Consider the following 21,794-nt stretch of genomic DNA (forward strand, 5'->3'; position numbering starts at 1 on the left):
TATTCAGTCCAAATTTTTTTGCCTAAATATTAATTTCAAAAAGCAGAACATTCAAATGCTCATAAGCTCTTGTAATTATTATTATTATTATTATTAGGGATGTTTCTGTATAAATTGCATTGAAAAAATTGAAAATAATCAAACAGTATGAAAATAAGCACTAAGTCAATAAATCATTTAGGAATAAAAATAATAATTACAAGAGTTGGATATTTGAATTTTTGTAATATAATTATTAAAACTAATATAAAATTTATTCCAGGAAAGAAATAGGAACTAAGAAACGAAAAAGAGAAGATATTTTATTTAATGAAGAAATAAAAAGTGATGAAGATGTGTTTGATGGGAGACCTCAAACTCCTCCCCAAAAAATAAAATGCAAAAAATAATGTTCATCTCCTACGAGTTGGTGAGCTTATATTATGTTCATTCTTTTTTAAAAGAAAATATCTTTTATGAGTTTTTTGTGCAGCATCTTTAACCTTTGTTGATCAATATTGTCTACATTGATGGACGATAAGACGTCGGTGATGTAGAGCACCCCAACGGCTAAGTAATCATCAGTGATGTAGAACGCTCCAACGGCCAAACAATCATCTTTGAAGAAGTTTGTTGTTTCATATGAGATTCTATTATCTCTTAATGTTCCGCTCATGACTAAAAGGAGACTGTGTTGGTTAAAAGTGCACACCTCCATCTTTAATTCTTATATTTATTAACAAATATAAATGGATTAAGCTAAAAAAATACATTTTTGTTAGTAAAAAAGTACAAAGATCTTTATATACACGAGACATTCTTCACTCAATAGCTGTTGTCAAACTCTGAATCACACTGTGATCTCAAACTCATTGGGTATTGTATGTCTATTTATTTATCATACAAAATATTCCTCTATTGAAACAAATTAAAAATGTAAATAATTTTTATAATAGATAATTCAAAATTCAAAATTCATCAATCACCTGAAATGTCATTGATTCGTGATAGTTAACAAGGCCTTGAAGCATATCATAGCTCATATTCATAAAAGCAAAGATTGTGTCGAACATGAGTTTAAGTCTATCCTTACTCTTTACATTCACAACCAAATAATCTTTTTTTTTCTTTCAATTCTCAATCGAGTTGCTCACATAGTATTTCATTACCTTTGTCGACACTCCAACAATTGCTTTCAACATCCATAAACTTAGATAAACTCAGCTGATCACCCTATGATGGCGGTCATATCCCGTAATCCTTATACTCTTGCAACAACTAATGTAGTCACCATTCTGTATAGATTTGCCGGGATGGTGGATTTCGAAGTCGAACCTCCCAGAACTCATTAAGCGAATGATGGTTCTTTATGCCTTGAACAAACTTGCAAGCTATTTTCTCAAAGATTTAAAGCGATCTCGATCGGTGATGGACATACTTGTGCTCTGTTTCTTTATATAAATAATGTTAGCCACACAACCGCTGTGAGTCCACAATTCACTCGAGTTGATAACATAGGAGAGATTAAAAATATTTTATTCTCCTTTTTTTTCAATACGTGTATTTGTGGAAACTGTCACTGTATTTATTAGTGACAACCTCTCTGAATTATGAAACCTAATTAATAGTTAATTGCTTTTTAACTATAAAAATTTAAAAAAAAAAGAGGCCAAAAATAATTTTAATTTGCATGCTTTATTTTTTTGTAAGAAACAATTGAATTTGTATTTTCAGGAATTTATTTATTTACTGTAAAAAATAAAATTTATTAAAACCATTTATCTTTTGTTATTTTTAAAAAAAAATTAAAATAGATTTAAAAAGTTAATCTCCTACGACTGAGAATCAAGAAATAGTAAGTGCGCATTTTATGAAATTTAAAAAATCAGTTAACGGATTGCGAGAAGTGCGGACGGAATCGAAATTACCTTCAAAATTTGAACTAATTATTTAATCTATAAATAAGAGAGCATGATATCTTCTTATAATTTCACACATTTACAGGGAGTTAAAAAAGAGTCTCTTTCGGCCAACTGACGCAGAGAGAAGGGTTCAATTAAACCAGCTGGGCCCCACCACTCTCACTCACAGTCCTCTCTTTCCTTCTCCTCCAAATCGTAGAAGCCTTTCGTTAGGTTATTATTCTTTTGTTCTTTAGCTTAATTTGGGTTTCCGATAGATACATTTTTCCTCTTTTTTCTTTTTTTATTTTGAAATTTATTTTTTTTTCTTGCAACAGAATAAAAAGTTTCACTGCTCGCTCTGATTCTTTTTCTTGGCTTCTTGATGAATAACTATTTTATTTTATTTATTGTTTTATGACATTAAAATTTAATATCTTAAATTAAATTAAATACTTTGATCTATATGTATAAATCTTCTTCTTCCTCTCATCTTGCAAAATCAAAATTGGTGAAATAGTTAATTTTGCAATACGAAAAAGAAACATTAATATAAGATCATTTATTTGTATGTTTACATATAACATCTTTGAGTCACATTTATTATGTACTCAATTGATATAAAGTCATTTGTTAGTATTTTTTTGTTACTTTACATTTACTCAAGAAAAATCAACTCTGATAGTACTTTGACTTTTTTAATATAATTAAAATTGAGTCATAAGTGCGCACCATAAATTTAATTTCACTTCTAAATAGTAATTATTTTTATTAACTATGATGCCAGAAATAATAATAATTTTAAATATATTCATATATATATAGTCCTATCCATTTGCACAAAAAGCATAAACTTAAACTACCAATAGATTTCGTTGACAAGAAAAATAAATTTTTGATATTTATCTAATTTAAATTTTCATTCATAAAAGAATATTATATATTCTTCGTATGTATTCCACATAATTCTTCTCCGATATTTCTTTGTGTGATAAAAACATTTTATTTTTAATTTTTTTTATTTATATTAAATTATATTTTAAGTTATAATTTATATTCAAATTTAAGTTAATATTGAACAACTCCGTATCAAGATCGTTCAAGAATTTAAAAGGCTGTTTTTTATTTAATTTTATAATTAATTTCTAATTATTTTTAGTTGATTATTTATATATAAATAATTTAATTTTAAATTTTTTTTTTCATATTTTATTTAAACTATATTGTATTTGTATGACTTCTTACTCACATTTATTTATTACTTTGCAAATTGAAAAAAAAATAGTTTATATTTGTATGCATTTTAAAATATACAACTTTTCAAGAAATAAATTTTTTTGAAAATTTACATACATAACACATAATTATTATGTAGTTAAACACCCAAAATTTGATATTTACATTTATAATAATATGCATAAAAACTTCACTTTTTCGCTTTTAAAAAGATAACGTTTGTGACATTCTTTATGTTAATTTAAAGATTTGAGTGATATGCATGTAAATATGATTGTTTAGGTGTTAGTTATGTAAATACTTAAGAATTGTGTGGCATATATGTAAATGCCCTTTTTTAATATATTTTTTTTAATTAATCAAACTGGGCGGCCCCACATCCCACTCACATTCCCCTTTGCTTCTTCAAATTTCAAAAAAAGGCTTCGAGTTTTAGTTCATTATTATTACTATTTATTTTTTATTTTAATTTTAGTTTTCGATTTTTGCAAAATGATATAGATGTATTAATTCATTTGTTTTCAAAATTTCTTTTATTCGTATCCATTATTTAATTCCTAATTGATATAGAGCCGTTTGTTAGATAGCTACTTCAAATTATTCTTTTTTGTTCCCTTAATTGAAGTGTTACATTTATTTATTTATTTATTTATTATTTTTTATCTTAAATTTATTTTTTTAGATTTTTAAAATGTTCTTTTATCCATCTCACTTCTCGTTAATGATAAGTAGAAAATAATATTTTATATATTATTTTAAAAATATAGCATTATTTATTTTTTTTATTTCATAAATTGCAAAAAAAAATTATTAAATTAAGTAAATATTTTCTTAATCATTTTATTTACTGACAACTTCTCTAATTTGTATTCAATAAACTATGTATATAATTAGAAAAAAAAATAAAGAATTTTGACTAAGGGAATCGTAATTACCGCAAAAAATTCAATAATTAAAAAAAATAACAAATGATAAGTCAATTTTTTTAATGTTATTTTTGGATTATTTTATTTTTTTGCTCAAAAAATTAGAGATTCAAATTGCCACTAGGTTTCAACTTAAACAAAAAGATTTTTATATTTAAACGTTTTTAATTTAAATACATTAATTACTTTTATATATTCTTGATACATATATTTAACCACTAAGCTATATTTTGCTTTCACTTGATTCTGCTCTTATTTTTCTATTCATGATAAATTTTTTTTAAAATTTTCAAGACAATTTATAATTTTTTTGCATAAATAAGGCAATAGAGATCTTAGTTTAGAGACAATATCATTAAACTTTGTACGAACAAAAAAATAATTTTTTTAGTTAAATTCTGATAACAATTTTTTTTTAAAAATTAACAGTTACAGGATAACATGACTCACAGTTATCCCTACTTCGAGCCTGAATTTGTTCCTCTCTCAGAATTCATCCCTCCACTCGAGTATGTTTTCAATACTTTATGATTATTAGTTTTGTTCTTCTCTTTATTTTAATTAAATAAATTTGATAAATATAGACTATTGGACGCAGGGCTTGCATGGATAATGCTACATCTGATGACTTTACAATCATTAAGGTATTATCATTTTTTAAAATAGTCAATTTTTTTCTATTTTGTTTTGCAAAAGTTATTTTATTTTTTGATAAAATAAATATTTATTTTTTTGTAATTGAATGCAGGTTGATGGTGCAAACAAACAAGGCATTTTACTTAAAATAGTTCAAATTTTAAGTGATTTAGATCTTATTATTTTGAAATCCTACATTTCATCTGATGGTGATTGGTTCATGAATGTTTTCCACGTCACCGATCACCACGGACATAAACTCAATGACCCTGACCTCATATGCTTCATAAAACAATTTCTCAATAATGCACAAAGACAAAACAGATTTTTAAGCCCAGCCCAGGTCAAAATCAGACATGACAACATAATTAATGTTAATCATATTGCCTCCACTGTTCTCGAATTATATTTTCTTGACCGCCCCGACATTTTCTCGGATGTCGTAGCAGTGCTCTTCAATCTCTCCTATGCTATCGACTCAGGTGAAATGTGGGCTCACAATGGTCGTGTGGTTTGCATTATTTTTATTAAAGAACAAGACACGGGTATGCCCATCACCGATCGAAATCGCTATGACAATTTGGGAGAAAATCTTGCAAGTTTGATGAAGGTCCACCATTTGCCTAAGGAGTTATGGGAGGTTCGACTTCGAAATCCCACATCAAGTCAAATCCATACAGAGCGACGACTCCATCAGATGTTACAAGAATACAAGGATTATGAGATAGGATCACCACCATTACCGGTTGAGGGTGATCAATTGAGCTTATCTAAGCTCATGGATGCTGAAAGGGGCTTCGGGAATGCCAACAAAAGTAATGAACAATTTTGTCGACCTCAAGTGTCTATTGAGAATTGGAATGATAGAGATTATTTGGTTATAAATGTAAAAAGTCAAGATAGACCCAAGCTCATGTTTGACACAATATGTGTTTTGACGGATATAGGCTATGATGTGCTTGATGGCTTTGTTAGCTGCCACGAATCAGTGGCATTTCAGGTAATTAATCAATTTTTAAATTCTGAATAGTCTTTTATAAAAATTATTTACATTTTTTATATTTTGCAATGCAGGAATATTTTGTGCGAGGGATGAATGGACATATAATGTTAAATGAGATTGAGAAACAAAAAGTGATTCGAAGTTTGGCAGCAGCTGTTGAGCGAAGAATGTCTAGAGTATATAAATACATTTGTATTTTTTTAATAATAAAAATTTATTTTCTTAGCATGTTTAATCTATGCATATTTGTTAATGAATGTAGGGAATAAAGATGGAGGTGCACACGTTTGACCGGCATGGTCTCCTTTCAGTCTTGAGTAGAACATTGCAACTACATAACATGTCATTCAAAACTGCAGAGTTTGCAAAAGATGATTGCTTGGCCGTCTGAACATTCTACATTACTGACAACGATGGAAACAATATTAATCAACAAAAGGTGAAGATGTTGGAAGATGAACTCGGAAAAGACAGTTTCGTTGAAAAAAAGAATAATCATAATATTAATTCAACGATTCATGGGAGATGGAACATTTTTTCTGCATTTTGTTCTCTCGGGAGGAGTTTGTGGTCTCACATCAAACGCATCTTCAGCATCTTCAATTTCTTTAAATAGAATTTGTTTTCTTTTTTTTAATTATAAATATGTCTTTTTTTAAAATAAATTTTATAATAGTTTTATTAATTCATGTGTAGCAATTCAATTGCCAACTCCTTTTTTTTTTATCCTAATTTAGGTAGATTGGTGCTCCTTTTATGAATTAATTCCCGATTGTTGCTGAAATTTAACATGTCCAATCTATTCACGGATTTATGCTCTAACTTCTTTCTTTTCAAATAATTTCCACAACACATTCATACGCCCATTATTTACATTTATATTACTCAATTCCTATTTATCTATTAATCTCAACAACATAGGATTAATACTTCAATAATAAAAATCATCGAATAAATATGAAAAAAAAAACTTGAGAGGAATATCATTAGCTTAAAATGAAATCAATTTATCGAAACTGAAGATCTTGTCGTGACCATCGACGGAGAGGAATATCACCGTAATTTATGTAGATTGTTTAACAAAATATGTTCGAGAACCAATTTTATAAAATATTATTGTGAAATGATAAATTATTTTAAATTTTTTTCTAAACGTAAATTTGGTCAAATAAAAGATTATTTTGAAATATGAAAATGATTTATAATAAAATTTAGTCTTCAAAAAATAAAGGAAATTTTTCAAACATTTATAAATATAAATATAAAGAGGCTTTTGCTTTCTCATCCATTGATGTGTTAATTTTTTTTTTAATTTTTTATCTTAAATTATATGTTACATGTAATTCTATAAATACGAACCTACCTATCTTTAGGTACTAACATTTTATTTGATTTTGAAAAAGTTAGGAGAAAAAATAATATTAAATTAAATCAATGAAATAATAATCAGTTCCAATTGTAGACTGAAGAAATCATTTTATTTACTTCGATTTATATTTTATTGTGTAACGTTTAATATACTTAACATCATCACTTAATTAATATTAAAATGCACCTCATCGAGAAATTCTTGTTTAAGAAGAGAAATATAACTTTTTATGCACATGTATGATGGTATGCGTGTAAAAATTGAAGTATAGATGTTAGATACGTAAATACATAGGAATTGAGTGGTTTGTTTGTGAATCTTCCCATCTAATTTGAGTTCACCAATCATATTTGCTTTTGTTACTTTCAAAATCGCTTGAATCAATTTTCAAGTGATTAATTAACAATCTTTGAGGTAAAGTTGCTAAATTTATAGTTCTAACTTTATTAGAATGGTTAACGATTCAATTTTGAGCCCATCTCGGCTTGAAATCGGCTCGAAAAAAATTCAATCCAATTTAACTCATAGCTTTGCTCTTTTAGATCGATCGGATCATGATTCGAACCAAAATTCAAATAAACTTGTGTGAGAGGATAAGAAGTGGCGGAATGTGCTACATGCCTGAACTAGTTTGTAGAGAGCCGAGGAGCTTCTCATGTGTGAGGGAGCTCTGACAAACCTAATTATGAAATAAAATGCAATTTATTCTAGATTAATGCATTTGAAATTTTCATTAAGAAACTAAGAAATAAAGATGATGATCAAATAAATAAAAGCTAATAAAAATATATATAATTATAGATTCAGAACACATTAAATTTTAATTGGAGACTATTTTCACACTTTTATAAACTCTATAAATAAAACTAGTATTTTACTCACAACATAAATATAGCATGTTGTTATTATTATAAGTTATTACTCACATTCCAACAATTATCATTATCGTCAAACATATTTTTAAAAAAATAAGGAAATAATTATAGCCAAGTAAGACTTAAGCATAATTCAGAGTAGTTTATTTTTATTTCTATATAAATTAATATTCATTGACCTTATAAATACAATTTAAAAATAAAAAAAATTCACATAAGCAAACATAAGGAAGTAAAAATTGAACTATTATATTGGTAATGTTCAGGATATCATTTTGTCTGTTTTGCTTTTTATTGCGCTATTATAGTAATATTTGAGAAACTATTTTTTAGAAATCTCTCAGATAAAAAATTATTATTTTTTCAATTCGAGATGTTAAAATGACAGCTGCCAGAAGATAAGCTCTGAGTTTTTAAAATTAAAATTAATTTATAATAGTCATGATAATTTTTTGAAAAGTAATTCTTCTGCAATAACTACACAACCGCTTTGCCAAAGAGATAGATTTAGGGCTGCGAAAACGGCTCGTTATTCGTGAGCAGCTCGTGTTCGGCTCTTTAAGTAGTTCATGTTCGATTCATTCGCTAAGTTAACGCGTCAAACACATCGAATTTTTTTTTGCGCTTGATATATAAATGAGCCGAACACAAACAAAAATTTGATTTGTTCTTGTTCGGCTATATATATATATATAATTGATGAGTTTGTATTTTTTTAAAAAAATAATTAACTACAACGCTACAAAGATTTATAATTGATTAAAATCATTCGTTAAACAATAGATTAAAAAATAGATAAAAATATATTAAATTATATTTAAATGATGTTTTAAAATAATTAATAAAATTTAAATCTCGCCTCAACCCTTAATATCCTATAGCCGAGTCACCAAGGTTGTCAAACCGATACTTTGTTCGTTAACTTGTGTTCGACTTGCCGAACAGACGAGCCGAACACAAACACTTTTTTTTCTATTCGAAATATAAACGGGCCAAGCATGAACATTAATATTTTTTTATGAGTCGAACTCGAGTTAAGCATGAGCTCGCTCCTGTTCAGCTACGCCCCTAACTAGATCTCCCTCCACACATACTCAAAGAAGAACAGTGATAGATAAATGTCGACACTATTGATTAATAATGGCAAGATAGTGTACGCCATAAGGTTGGTGGGGATGTTTACTTTGAAAAGAATACTGATTGCAGCATTAGCTCTGTCGTTCGCAACAAATGGAGTTTGTTATCTAAGAGGAGTTTGTGGTCCCACATCAAGAGTTTATTTAAAACATCTAATTTCATTAGAAAAAAAATATTTTTATTTTTTTTTATTTCCTTTTTCTCTCATTCTTTCTTGAGTGTTTTTCTCTCTCATTCTTTCTTGAATGAAGATCAGTCGTAAGTTTCACTAATTTATTTATTTTAGAATTCAACTTTCTTTTGGAATAAAAAAAAATATAATTTATATTGAAAAATTGGAACATAATCAAACAATATAAAAATGAGCACTAACTAAGCCGATAAGTCATTTTGGAATAAAAAAAAATAATTACAAGAGTTGGCTATCTGACTAAACACCGTCTTTTAAGATTAAATTAACTGAAAAAGTTTGTCGTTTTAGTAATACCTAACCTCATAATTAAACCAAACATGGTCTTTTATGACATGAAAAAGACTTATGATACGCAATCCCATGAAACAACGAACAATTATTTTACGATTTGATCCATCATAGAGTAGTGTTTTCATACCTTAGGTTGATATACAGTTAATTGTTGTTGTATTTGATAACAAGTGAGAAATTTTAGAAGTCATATCTATGGTGTCACATTCTAGACAACCCTGACCCATTCTCTGAGGTTGTTTTTGTGATCTTGAAGCTCTCCTATGCCATTAGCTCAGGTTAACCGCGGGCTCACACTGATCATATTGCTTGCATCATTTATATGAAAGAAAATAACATGGGTATGCAATTTCTAGTCAAACTCCAAAGCAACTATGACGAAAGCCAACTACTTTTCTAACGAGTTATTGGAGGTGCAGCTACGAATACATACATCATGTTGGATTAAAATGACGACTACATCAGTTGTTGCAATAGTATAAAGAACATATGATATGATCACTACTATTATCAAATGTGGATGATTAGTTAAGCTTGTCTATATTCATGGATGCTATAAGGAGGTTTGAGAGTGTCGACAAAGAGAATAAAGGGTCGTGTATGCCTCTTGAGTCGATTGAGAACAGGAAGGAGGTGGATTATTTAGTTGCGAATGTGAGAAGTAAAGATAGTGCTAAGCTGATACTTGATATTCATGTGTTGAAACAAATTAAAAGTGTAAATAATTTTCTTATAATAGACAATTCAAAATTCAAAATTCATTAATCACCTAAAATGTGATTGATTCATGACAGCTATCAAAGCCTTGAAGCACATCATAACTCATATCCGACAAACCACATATTGTGTCAAGCATGAGCATAGGTCTATCATGGCTCTTTACATTCACAACTAGTTAATCTTTTTATTTCTAATTCTCAATCGACACTTGTGGCTGACATAGTACTTCATCACCTTTATCGACACCCCTAAACTTGCTTTCAACGTCCATGAACTCAGATAAACTCAAATGATTACCCTCAACTAATAATGGTGGCTATTTTATCCACTAATCCTAGTACTCTTGCAACAATTGATGTAGTCACCACTATGTATGGATTTGACGGGATGTAGGATTTCAAAGTTGAACCTCCTAGAACTCATTAGGAAAATGATGGCCCTTGACGCCTTAATCAAACTTGCAAGGTATTCTCTAAAATAGTTAAAGCAATCCCGATCGGTGATGGGCATACTTGTGTCCCGCTCCTTTATATAAATATGCGAGTCACATGACCGCTATGAGTCTACAATTCACCCGAGTCGATAGCATGAGAGAGGTTGAAGAGCACTGTAATGACATCCGAGAAAATGTCAAAGCAGTATTTTTTTTTGCAACAATTGATGAAGAGCACTGTAATGAGTCTACAATTCATGAGTGATATGTTTTTTTTTTTCTATAATTTACGCACACAAAGCCTGAATTTTTTCTTATTTTCAAAATTTTTATTTGTATTAATTTGTTTAATTCATTGAATCGGTTATTATAAATTTAACCAAATAAAAAAAATAATGGATACGATGATGTGATAAAATCATAATATATGATTAATTAATTTTATTTTAATTATTATAATAAATACAATGATTTAAAATTCTATATTTATCCTATTTTAATGTTAATATTTTGATTTTAATTTTTTTTTGGTTTTCTAGTGCTTATGATCTATATAATTCATGGCAAGTTTTGCCATTTTTTTGTTTGATTTTTCTTATTTTATGTTTATTTTTATCTAATGATATATGATATATTAAATTTGTGAAAAAAAATAAAAAATGAAGATATCTATACACTAAATTTAGATGATAACAATAATAATAATAATAATAATAATTAGGCGTCTATTGAAGATATCTTTATAATCATGATCTTTATAATTCATGGCAATTTTTTTCATTTTTTTCTGTTTGATTTTTTTATTTTACATTTATTCTTATTTAAAAAAATCAGTGACACATTTATTTTTCTCCTAGAAGCAATTGATACTTTTGCAAACTAATTTTTTTTCTCTCCATTCTTACTAACAATTCATTTATTTGGATGCATGCTCATAGTATTTTATTAATTAGGAAAAAGAAAGAACATGTTATTCAATTAAACCAATTTATTTTTTTAAACCTAGTAATTAATTGTGGTTATATTCTACCAAAAATGCTAAAAGAAATTTAATATTTATGGGGAGAAATTAAATATGAACATAATACAACTTCCTAATATGTTATCTCTGTTATCTATATATAACACTAAAAAATAACGAAAAAATCATTCGAAAAAAAAAACTTTTATTATTTTTTTATTTTTTGGATTGAGCGCTCGAATCCAACATTCGAGCACCTTATGATTATTTTATTTTATTTTATACTAATACGCTATGCATTAGAACACGTTTTCACTATTTGATATGTCTTTTCATTCTCTAATGTTAATTTTTTTGCTCACCTGAAACTCTTCCCCCCATGATATTAGCCATGAAACCTTGAAACTAATCACCATTAAGCTTCCATAATCTTCCCTGAGCCAGCTAACCACCTCCCCTAGCCTGACCGACCAGCCTGGTGGACAAAAAACCCCAAACCGAGAAAAACACCTTACCTTTAAACCCAAAATTTAACCCATCCACTGTGGCACTTCCCCATTGGATGCTTGCACCGCACAACTCTCCCCCTCAGCTTCCAGAGACCAGATGAATGCGTCATACTGTTAAAAGTTTTTAATCGAAAACTTCATCAAAAGAATGCAGCAAATATAAAACAAGTACAGAGTTGCTCAAGCAAAATTGTACAATTTATCTAGTTGTCAAGCATCAAGCAAGATTGGGCCAACAAGTTTAATTAAAAACATTCTTAAATTGAAATAATGGCTAGCAAATACCAACAGTTCCCATACGAAAGAACATAAACAAAGAAAGAGTTAATAATGACTTCAAAACCCTCAAGTTATTTAAGAATTATCAAAGTCAGATATTTATCTAGATATGAAATTCTAGATTTTTATTTATTTATTATTTAAGAAGAGGTAAAATTGAGCATACTTGGGTTGAAGTCCATCATGTTGTTCATCCTCCGAAGAGCAATAAATGTCGTCTTCATGCAACTGTGAATCCCATCATATATGTTTCCTTTAGTAGAAAATGATTATCCTAATTGAGTGAGCCACTTCTGTCACAGAAAATTGGATCTATTTGGATCATTTATTGCAAGTTATTTGAACTGGTGAGTTTTCCCTTTCCTCTATTTTTTTCTTAAGAATCATTTCTAGTTAAATAACTTTATCCATAATGGCAACTTATTTGGCTTTTCTCCTTATTGGTTTTACGAAAGCTGATGAGTCTCTTTAATGGTTTTACAAAAGATGACGATTCTCCTTATTGTCCCATTAGCATATTAATTATCCGTGTCATACAAAATCGTTTCTTTCTTTTTTTAAGAAAACAAATGAAATCTAATTAAATTTTTTTTTTCTTATTTTCTATTAAGATCACTATAAATACGAAGAAATGGTTGAGGCAGTCGAAGATTGCAATGGGAAAGATCGTAAGGATTATTCGCTTGCGATCTGGACTGCCCACGCTTAGGTCCGGCAGTGGCAAACTTGATCAAGCAGGTAAGTTGGCGCGACAGCAAATACCAGAAAACTTTTGGGAGCGGCTGTTACGAAGGATGAAGAAGATGTTGAGTAGGAGAAGAGAGACAAAAGATGACGAAGATCTGCGTGTTTAGTTTTCTTTATGTTTTTAATAGTTAAATGTTTCTAAGGCGTGAGATATGCATTTACGTCAGAAATGTGTGCTATTATAAGTAAATTTCTCTTTCTATATTACATACCTCTTCAATATAAAAAGTGCATCGTTTTATGAGAAAATGTTAATTAACAACCTAATGATTAGTTTTCTGCTTTGCCTTTTTTTTCTCTATCATCGTTAGGTATGTTAAAATAGGTCGTTGTTCGCAAACGGCACGTGTTCAACTTGTTAAGAAGCTTGTGATCGGCCCAATGTAAAGGTTCCCATTGAAAAAAATTATGGTAGATGAAGGAGGATAGCTTTTGGGAAAGGGCTTGTTTAGTAACTAACTGATCTTTCTGTCCAGGCGAGAAAGGAGTATCTAATACCTTTGTGATTTGTGGTGGGGTTATAAGAGTTTGAAGCATTCTGCAGTTTCGCAGATTACCATCCCAACAATCCCTCACCAGAGTTAAAATTTATTATGATAGCAGGAGGAGTGAGCTTCTCACCATTCCAAAATTAGTAATCTAGCCAGAAGTATGAGTTGTCGCCTCTACACTGGATACTTCCTGAAGATGAGGAGTTGCAAGACTCTCCTGATTATCGGTCCGAACACTATCCTTTGTAGGTAAGGATCCTTCAGTATTGTTTTCAATAATGTTTGATAGTATAGGTTGCCCAACAGAGCCATCTTGCATCACATCAATCACAGAAATAGAAACAGTATTGTGAGGGGGGTCCACAGGGGCAATTAAATAAGATACCAATTCCTGTCTTGTAGTAATTTCCACCGCAGTTGGAGCAGATGTGTCCAAAGCAGTGGGGTTAGACCCATTTTTGTTCACTTGAGCTTTAGATTTCAAATTAGGATGGAGTCTGTGACATTTATCAAGGGTATGCCCAAACATCTCACAGTGGGTACAATAAAAAGGTCTATGTTCCATAACAATTTGTTGCCAATATCCATTACGAGTTATGCCCAGCCAGACTTCAGCAATATTAGGTAAAGTAATATCTCATTGTATTCTGGCTACCTATATGTATATGCATATATATATGTGTATGTATGTATGTATACATATATACATATATATATATATATGTATTATATAGATATATATCTATATCTATATGTGTATGTATATGTGTATGTATATATACATACATATATATATAGATATATGTATCTATATATATATATATACATATATATGTGTATGTATATATACATACATATATATATAAATATATGTATGGTTTGTATATACACATACATATGTATGTATATACACATACATATATATGTTTGTATATACACATGTGTGTACATATATATAGATATATATATAGATATCTATATATAGATATCTATATGTATGTGTATATACATATATATGTATGTGTATATACAAACATATATATGTATGTGTATATACATACATATGTATGTGTATATACAAACATATGTATGTGTATATACATACATATGTATGTGTATATACATACATATGTACATTTATATATATATATATATATTAGATATATGTTTTTATATTAAATATTAATTATATGTTTAAGACTGAATCAAGCTGAGCAGCTCTAGCCAGTGCGTTTTGGACCTCGTGCGGGAGTTCTGGAATGATTAAGGTAAATATATTTTCATTTAAATGAATCTTATTAATATTAATATTAGTTTATGCTAATTTTATGATATAAATCTTCAGTGGAAGAACTCTGCATTGTAAGATTTGGAAATCAAAATCGTTGAATTTAGAAGAAGAGAGAAAGAAAATGCATGGATTAGGATTTGGTGTTTTTTTTTGTTATTATTATTTTATATAAGTTTAATTGAAAAGTTAATAAGTAAAAATTAATATCCTATTAAAAAAGCCATTAATTCAGATTGTGTGAGCAATGAAAATAAAGGACAGCAAATCTTCTAAGTTTATGTGAGTAATTATATTTTTGAGTTGCAATAATGTACATTATTTTTATGTATGTTTAACTTAATTTATGAATTATTCCAGTCATATGTGATTTCCGTTATTGAAGTATTAATCTTACGTTGTAGAGATTAATAGATAAATAGGAATTGTGTAGTATAAATGTTCAAATTCTAAGTGATTTGGATCTTATTATTTTGAAATCCTGCGTTTCATCCGATGGTGATTGGTTCATGAATGCTTTCCATGTCACCGATCACCACAGACATAAACTCAATTGGTCGTGTGGCTTGTATTATTTATCTAAAGGAACAGGACACAGACATGCCAATCACTGATCGAGATCGCTATGACTGTTTGGGAGAAAATCTTGCAAGTATGATGAAGGTCCACCATTTGTCTAACGAGTTATGGGAGGTTCGACTTTGAAATCCCACATCAGATCAAATCCATACAGAGCGACGATTGCATCAGATGTTACAAGAATACAAGGATTATGAGATAGGACCACCACCATTACCAGTTGAGGGAGATCAATTGAGCTTATCTAAGCTCATGGATGCTGACAGGGGCTTTGAGAATGTCAAGAAAAGTAGTGAACAACTGTGTCGACCCCACCTGTCAATTGAGAATTGGAATGATAGAGATTATTTGGTTATAAATATAAAAACTCATGATAGACTTAAGCTTATGTTTGACACAATATGTGCTTTAACGGATATGGGCTATGATGTGCTTCATGGCTTTGTTAGCTGCCACGAATCAGTGGCATTTCAGGTGATTAATCAATTTTCAATTTTGAATAGTCTTTTTATAAAAAAAATATTTACATTTTTTTTATATTTTGCAATGCAGGAATATTTTGTGCGAGGGATGAATGAGCATATAATGTTCAATGAGATTGAGAAACAAAATATGATTCGAAGTTTGACAGCAGCTGTTGAACGGAGAATGTCTAGAGTATATAAAGATATTTGTTATTTTTTATTAATGAAAATATGTTTTTCTAGCATGCATAATTTATGCATATTTGTTAATGAATGTAGGGACTGAAGATGGAGGTGCACACTTTTGACAGGCACGGTCTCCTATCAGTCATGAGCAGAAAATTGAGGGAAAATAACATGTCCTTCAAAACAGCAGAGTTTGCAAAAAGATGGTTGTTTGGCCATCGGAACATTTTATATCACTGACAACGATACAGACAATATTGATCAACAAAGGATGAAAATGTTAGAAGATGAACTCGGAAAAGACATTTTATTTGAAAAAAAGAATAATCATAATATTAACTTAACTATTCGTGGGAGATGGAACCTTTTTGCCGCTTTTTGTTCTCTCGGGAGGAGCTTGTGGTTTCACATCAAACGCATCTTCAACACCTTTAATTTCATTAGATAAACTATTTTTTTCTTTTTTTGATTCTAAATGTGTTTTTTTTAGAATAATTTTTATAATAGTTTTAATAATTCATGTGTAGCAATTCAATTGTGAACTCTCTTATTTTTTTTTAATCCTTAATTACGTAGTTTGGTGCTCATTTTTATGATGTTTGATTATTTTCACGTATTTCAGTGCATATTATACAACAATATTCTTAATAAAAGTAATAATTATAATAATAAAACAAATTCTTATCAGCTATAATTATAAGATGGAGGAGTGCATGGTATGTGTATTATCAAGTTCGAAGCTTCTGAACTTTATTATTATGTTTTTGAAACTTATGTGATGCTTTAATTGGACTGATCATTGTTGCAATTCATCGATTATTCAACAATCATATTATTTCAAAATCTCGCCTTTATCGAATAGAATATTTTACAATGAGGCATTATACATATTAATCTTTGTGAATTAATTCCTAATGGTTGATTAAATTTGACATCTCCAATATATTCACAGATGTATGCTCTAACTTCTTTCTTTTCAAATAATTTCCTCAACGCATTCATGCGTCCATTATGTACATTTATACTACACAATTCCTATTTATCTATTAATCTCAACAACGTAAGATTAATACTTCAATAACAGAAATCATCGAATAAATATTAAAAAAACTCGAGAGAGATCGAAAATTGACGATTATCTTGAAATGAAATCAATTTATCGAAGTCGGAGAATTTGCCATTTGCATTGATCGAGAGGAATATCATGTTCGAGAACCTATTTTATAAAGCATTCCTATGGAATGATAAAAGGGTCATTAAATCTCAAAAGGATGAAAAGCTAAATTATTTTTTAATTTACTCTAAACATAAATTTGGTCAAAAAGATTATTTTTGAATATGAAAATGATCCATAATAAAATTTCATCTTCAAAAAATGAAGGTAAATTTTCACAAATTTCTAAATATAAAGAGTCTTTTGCTTTCTCATTCATAAATGTCTTAAATTATTTTTTTTAATCTTAAATTATATTTTACATGTAATCCTACGAATATAAAACCATCTATTTTTGAGCACTAACATTTTATTTGATTTTGAAAAAAGTACGAGAAACAATGACAGATAAATTTTAGCTTAAGAAAATTTATCGGGAGAATTAAATAAATGAAAAAAATATTACAAATTTAAAGATCAATAGATAAAAATATTTGACATATTATTCTAAAAATATAATTAATTTACATGAATATATATATTTTCATCATTTTATTAAGCATTACTCCTCAAATTCACATACAATGTGAAAGTATGTATTTAATTAGTAATTAGGAAGAAAACAGAACAATTATACCTAATTATAGGGAGCAATTTGTTCCAAAGCTACTTCTAATTACTTTTGTTTTGCTTTATTTCCTTAAAAACGCAATGTTAATTATCAAGAAAATTATTTTATCTTGAAATTATAATTTTAATCATAATATTAAAAAGAGAATTCAAAACATTTTCTTCTATTTGAATTAAAAATCTGTTACATATCACCGAAGTAAACTAACTTATTTCATTGAGAACAAAGAAAAAAAATATAAATAAGATTTTATAAAAATTAATCACGGAATGTTAAATAAATTTATAATTGCTATTTAATTATCTAGAAAAATAATTTATTCATGAGATTGCATTTCATAATTTTAATAAACGAATTGAAATATAGATTCATTTTTTTAGAAAATTTAAAAGTTTCCGAGCTCAATGCCGACTGCATTAAACCGTCAATCTGAACTATTAACTTTTGTAAGAAAATAAAAGAAGACAATTCTTTCCAACAAAATTTTATTTTAATTCTTCTTATAAATTAACATCTACAGAAATAATAATAATGGCTCATAGTTATCTTTACTTCGACCATTACATTGTTCATCCCTCACAATACACCCCCCCACTCCACCAAGTATTCTCTAATATATCTGATTAGTTACTCTCTCTTTACTTTATTTAAGTATAACTTGGAAAAATATTAATTTTTGAAGTAGGGTTTGTATTGATAATGAAATGTCCGATGATTATACTTTTGTCAAGATATTTTTATTTGTTTTTTATCAGTAAAATAATTTTGATTATCTTGTCATACATTATATTTATATCTATATCTATTTATAAAACCTAAATACATTTTTATTTGTTTGATTGAATGCAGATCAACGGCGCAAACATGCATATCATTCTTTTTAAAATAATTCAATTTCTAAGTGATTTGGATCTTATCATCTCCAAATCATACATTTCATCTGATGGTGATTAGTTCATGGATGTATTCCATGTCACCAATTACCATGATCATAAACTCAAAGACTTCCACCCTTATATGCCACATACAACATTCTATCAATATTACAAAAAAAAAAGACTGAGTTTCTAACCCACCACAAGTAAAAATCTGACATGGGAGGATAATGAATTTTAATCATTTCACTAACACTACTCTTGCACTTGATTTCCTTGATCGCCGTGACATTTTCTTTGAGGTTGTCGATGTGCACTTCAAGCACTCGTATGTAATTGACTCTAGTGGACTATGGACTCACAATGGTAGTGTCACCATTTATATAAAGGAACATGACACTAATTTACACATATTTGATTAAGAATGTTTTGACTACTTGGGAGATTACTCAGTAAGTTTGATGAAAATGCATCACTTCCTTAAAGAGTTGTGGGAGGTGCGACTACGAATCCCTTCAACAATATGTTTGACGGATATATGTGCTTTGACGGATATACCCAAGCTCATGTTTGACACAATATGTGTTTTGACGGATATAGGCTATAATGTGTTTCATGGCTTTGTTAGCTGTAATGAATCAGTGGCATTTCAGGTAATTAATCAATTTTTGAATTCTGAATAGTCTTTTTTAAAAATTATTTACTTTTTTTATATTTTGCAATACAAGAATATTTTGTGATTCGAAGTTTGGCATCAGCTTTTGAGCGAAGAATGTTTAGAGCATATTAGTTACTCTCTCTTTACTTTATTTAAGTATAACTTAGAAAAATATTAATTTTTGAAGCAGGGTTTGTATTGATAATGACTCTGGTGAGTTATTGACTCATAATGCTCGTTTCTCTTGTACCATTTATATAAAAGAACATGACACGAATTTAGAAATCAAATACATATTTGATTGAGAATGTTTTGACCACTTGGGAGATTACCCAGCAAGTTTGATGAATATGCAGCACTTCCTTAAAGAGTTGTGAGAGGTGCGACTACGAAATCCTTTAGCATGACAGATCCACACAGAGCGGCGACTACACTAGCTATTGCAAGAGTATACAGATTATGAGGTAGCCGACAAAAATAATGAAGCAAAATATTAATCTCAGGTACTAATTGAAAGTTGGAAGGAGAGAGATTATCTGGTTGTCAATGTAAAGAATAAGGATGAACCCAATTTAATGTTTAATATATTGTGTGCTCTCATGTATTTAAACTATGAAGTGTTTCAAGGCTTTGTTAGCGCCAAAGAATCAGTGGCAGTTCAAATATTTAATCAACTTGAAAATTTGAATCGTGAATTTTAAATTTGAACTATACTTTTAATTTTGTCAATATAGGAATACTTTGTGCAACGGATGGATGGCCGGACAATGTTTGATGAGGTGGAGAAATAGAATATGATTCAAAATTTGGCAGTAGCTGTTGAATGAAGAATGCCTCAAGTATGTATAGATGTTTGCACTCGATTGCTAAAAGTATTTTGTTAGCATGCTTAATAAATATATATAAGTATATTTGTTAATGAGTGCAAGGGCTAAGGATGAATATGCGCACTTTTGATCGACACGGTTTGCTTTCTCCATGAGTAGAGAATTAAAAGAGAATAGTCTTTCATTAAAGACGTTAAAGTTCACTAAAGATGTTTTTTTGGCTGTTGGCACTTCTTACATTACTGACGACTCATCGTCTCTAAATGTCGACATTATTAATCAACAAAGACTATACGTTGTTTGCAATAAGGTCGGTACAGTTGTTTACTTTGAATAGAAGACTGATTGCAACATTAGAATTTAATATGTGGGATTTTCTATTTGTGCTTTCCAAGCATACAACTAATTATAATTTTGATTAAAATTTAGATACGTGGAATCTTAAAATTATAAGAGTTATTTCAAAATGAATATAGTGAATAAATGATCAATTAAAATTTATGTCTTAATTATTTTACATAAATCGTGCTGGACCATGCTATCTAAATAAAATGCAGTGTTATCCACTTTCATAGCAATTTCAGTTCACAAGTCATATTTGCCTTTGCTAGAATCAAAATGCAGTGTCCTCTGCTCTCAATCAACGAAGCGGTAATGTTATGAGATGTTGTGTGGGATCTTCTCGATGCCATCCCAGAACTCTGCATGACTGTCGATCTATCAAACACCACGGCATAGCGCACGGCCGCAGCTCATGGACACATTGTCGTCGTAATTTATCACTCCTACCCACAACACTAGTACAAATATATAGAGACTATTGAAGTGATAATTTAGGATGACAGGAAGATATGTCTAAATTTAGAGCAGAAATAGTCTATGATATGAGTAAATTTGTGTTGTTTAAACATAAATGAAAGTTTTTTATATGTTTTGTAATTTTATTAATGATTTTAAGAAGTTTCGTTGAAGTGTGTTCAAATAGCATAACATATTTTCGAAGTTTAAATCTATCAAATTCGGTGTTATTTCAGGGCTATTGGGGGTATTAACTCTAATAATGCCGCAAAAACCCCCTCAATAACACTACGCGGTGAACCGCTTCAATAATCTCTATGATTTCACTTCAACAACCTTCGTTGAACAACTCCAATAAGTTCTCAATAACGCCACAATAACCCTTAAATAACACCCGCAGAATAATTCTAATAACCGCTTCAAAACGTCGCAATTACCCCCCAATAACACCGTGTGGTGAATCACTCTAATAACCTTCGCGGTTCTACTTCAAAAAAGGTATGAGTCTTGCCAGGTGTAAAAAAAATCATTTTTTTAGTATTTATGAGATAAGTTCAGTGTAGTACACATAGAAACATATTATTAGAATTTACATGTAAAGCTGCGACGACGCGACGACATTCGTCATGAAAAAAATTTTCCCTGCACA

At 29.2% G+C, this 21,794-nt stretch overlaps 2 protein-coding genes across 3 annotated transcripts; both read left to right on the plus strand.

The window, feature by feature from the left end:
- The first annotated feature begins 1,982 nt into the window (after positions 1–1,982).
- LOC110030988 (ACT domain-containing protein ACR4-like) lies at positions 1,983–6,269 on the plus strand. Of its 2 annotated transcripts, none has more exons than XM_020734000.1 (6): positions 1,983–2,114; positions 4,472–4,551; positions 4,641–4,686; positions 4,791–5,678; positions 5,753–5,857; positions 5,944–6,269. In XM_020734000.1, exons 2-6 carry the CDS (start codon positions 4,484–4,486, stop codon positions 6,070–6,072), a joined length of 1,236 nt encoding a protein of 411 aa, XP_020589659.1. In that variant the 5' UTR covers positions 1,983–2,114; positions 4,472–4,483; the 3' UTR covers positions 6,073–6,269. The 2 variants fall into 2 exon arrangements, with proteins under 2 accessions (XP_020589659.1, XP_020589658.1); XM_020733999.1 differs by having other exon boundaries at positions 4,478–4,551.
- A 9,453-nt stretch (positions 6,270–15,722) lies between these two features.
- On the plus strand, positions 15,723–16,443 carry LOC110030808 (ACT domain-containing protein ACR4-like). Its single transcript, XM_020733736.1, has 3 exons — positions 15,723–16,027; positions 16,106–16,210; positions 16,297–16,443. The coding sequence occupies exons 1-3, from the start codon at positions 15,725–15,727 to the stop codon at positions 16,441–16,443; spliced, it is 555 nt and encodes a 184-aa protein (XP_020589395.1). The 5' UTR covers positions 15,723–15,724.
- The last annotated feature ends 5,351 nt before the right edge of the window (positions 16,444–21,794 follow it).

Source organism: Phalaenopsis equestris, unplaced genomic scaffold (genome assembly GCF_001263595.1).
Source record: "Phalaenopsis equestris unplaced genomic scaffold, ASM126359v1 Scaffold000761, whole genome shotgun sequence".
Lineage (NCBI taxonomy): Eukaryota > Viridiplantae > Streptophyta > Magnoliopsida > Asparagales > Orchidaceae > Phalaenopsis > Phalaenopsis equestris.